At 43.1% G+C, this 1,704-nt stretch overlaps 1 protein-coding gene across 1 annotated transcript; it reads right to left on the bottom strand.

Annotated features, from left to right (window-relative positions):
- Window positions 1-292: 292 nt before the first annotated feature.
- OR51G1 (olfactory receptor family 51 subfamily G member 1) lies at window positions 293-1,322 on the bottom strand (the record flags this gene model as incomplete). The annotated part of the gene is made up of 1 exon (XM_084752733.1): window positions 293-1,322. One exon carries the CDS (start codon window positions 1,320-1,322, stop codon window positions 363-365), a length of 960 nt encoding a protein of 319 aa, XP_084608859.1. The 3' UTR covers window positions 293-362.
- Window positions 1,323-1,704: the final 382 nt, after the last annotated feature.

Here is a 1,704-nt window from a genome sequence, read left to right on the forward strand (position 1 = left end):
AGAAGATTGAAAGAGGAAACATGTATGCTAGTTTGGATTTTTTCAAATTATAAAGATTGATATGCAGCAAGAATTATTTTTAGGCACCGTGTTAAAGATTTTCATGAACTTTCTCATTTAATCTTTGCAGCAGTCCTGTAGGAAAGGATGGTATTATATTTATTTTTATGTTCTTTCAATTGTGAAATCTATAGAGACAGAGAGGTAGGTAACCCCCTTAAGGTCACACAGACTGTCAATTACATACATACTATTATTTATTGTTCTTAATAAGTGAGAGCATGATATTTTCCCATAACATAGCTGAAGCAATTTAAAAGATAGCCTATATGGCCAAGCTTTTCCTTCAAGTTAATCTAGTTCTATTGAAAACACCTAGTTGACTTTACAAACTCAAACTTCTTGATAATACGCTGGCGTATCTGCTTGGTCTTGACGCTGTAGACAATGGGGTTCATGAGGGGAGGTACCAGCAGATACACATAAGACATCAGAAGGTGTACAATGCGGGGAAGGTGCTCACCAAAGCGATGCACAAGGGATAAACCAATCATGGGGATGTAGAAAAGCAGCACTGCACAGATATGGGAGATACAGGTATTGAGGGTGCGGAGGCGCTCCTGGCGGGATGCTTTGCCTAGTACAGCATGGAGGATAAGGATATATGAGAGGAAGATGAGCAGGGAGTCCACACCCACCGTGCACGCCACAACAAAAAGCCCGTAGATATGGTTGACAATGATGCTGGAGCAGGCTAGTTTCATGATCTCCAGATGCAGACAGTAGGCATGGGCTAGCACATGTGTGCGGCAGTAATGGAAGCGCTTAAGGAGGAATGGTAATGGCAGAATGAGGAGTGCACTCCTCAGCACTGAGGTCAGCCCCATCTTCACAATTCTTCTGGGTGTCAGGATAGTGGAGTACCGCAGTGGGTTGCAAATTGCCACATAGCGGTCAAAGGACATAGACAGAAGAACTGATGACTCCACCAAAGATAAGGTGTGGATGAAGAACAGCTGAGTAAAGCAGGCAGGGATACCGATCTCTCTGGCATCAAACCAGAATATTCCCAGGACAGTGGGCAGTGTGGAGAGGCAAAGGCCCAAGTCCGTGAGGGCCAGCATGGCCAAGAAGTAGTACATGGGCTCATGGAGGGTGGGGTCAGTTCGGATGACATGAAGAATGGTAAGGTTCCCCAAAATCACTGTCAGGTAGATGGAGCAGAAGGGAATGGATATCCATCCATGGAGCTCCTCCAGACCTTGAAAGCCTGTCAGGAAGAAAGTGGCTTTCTGGAGGCTGCTGTTGTAAAGGATAACCATGGCTTTATAATCTTGTATTCACCACCCTAAGACATGAAATATATTTCACATAAGTGAGTGACAGAACTGAATCTTCTGTCAGCTAAACATTCAGGTCTAGGGAGTCAGGAAGAGTTTGCAGAGGGGGGGAGGACTTCCCCTATTACTCATTCTATAATGGCAGGGGGAATGAGCATAATAGATTTCTATAGCCTGTGGATTCTATGAAATTTAGTCTTATGGTAGCATGCTGTTTAGTGTTGTGTTGGTCTCGCTAAGATTCAGTGAGGTAACCTTATATATCACTTTGTTGTGTGTTTCCCATTTAGAAATGTTTTCTATTTAATAACTGAAACATTCATAATCACCTTATACACGCAATGAAAACTCTGTGTAGAAATAT

This window comes from Acomys minous, assembly GCF_964271855.1.
Source record: "Acomys minous genome assembly, chromosome: 2".
Lineage (NCBI taxonomy): Eukaryota > Metazoa > Chordata > Mammalia > Rodentia > Muridae > Acomys > Acomys minous.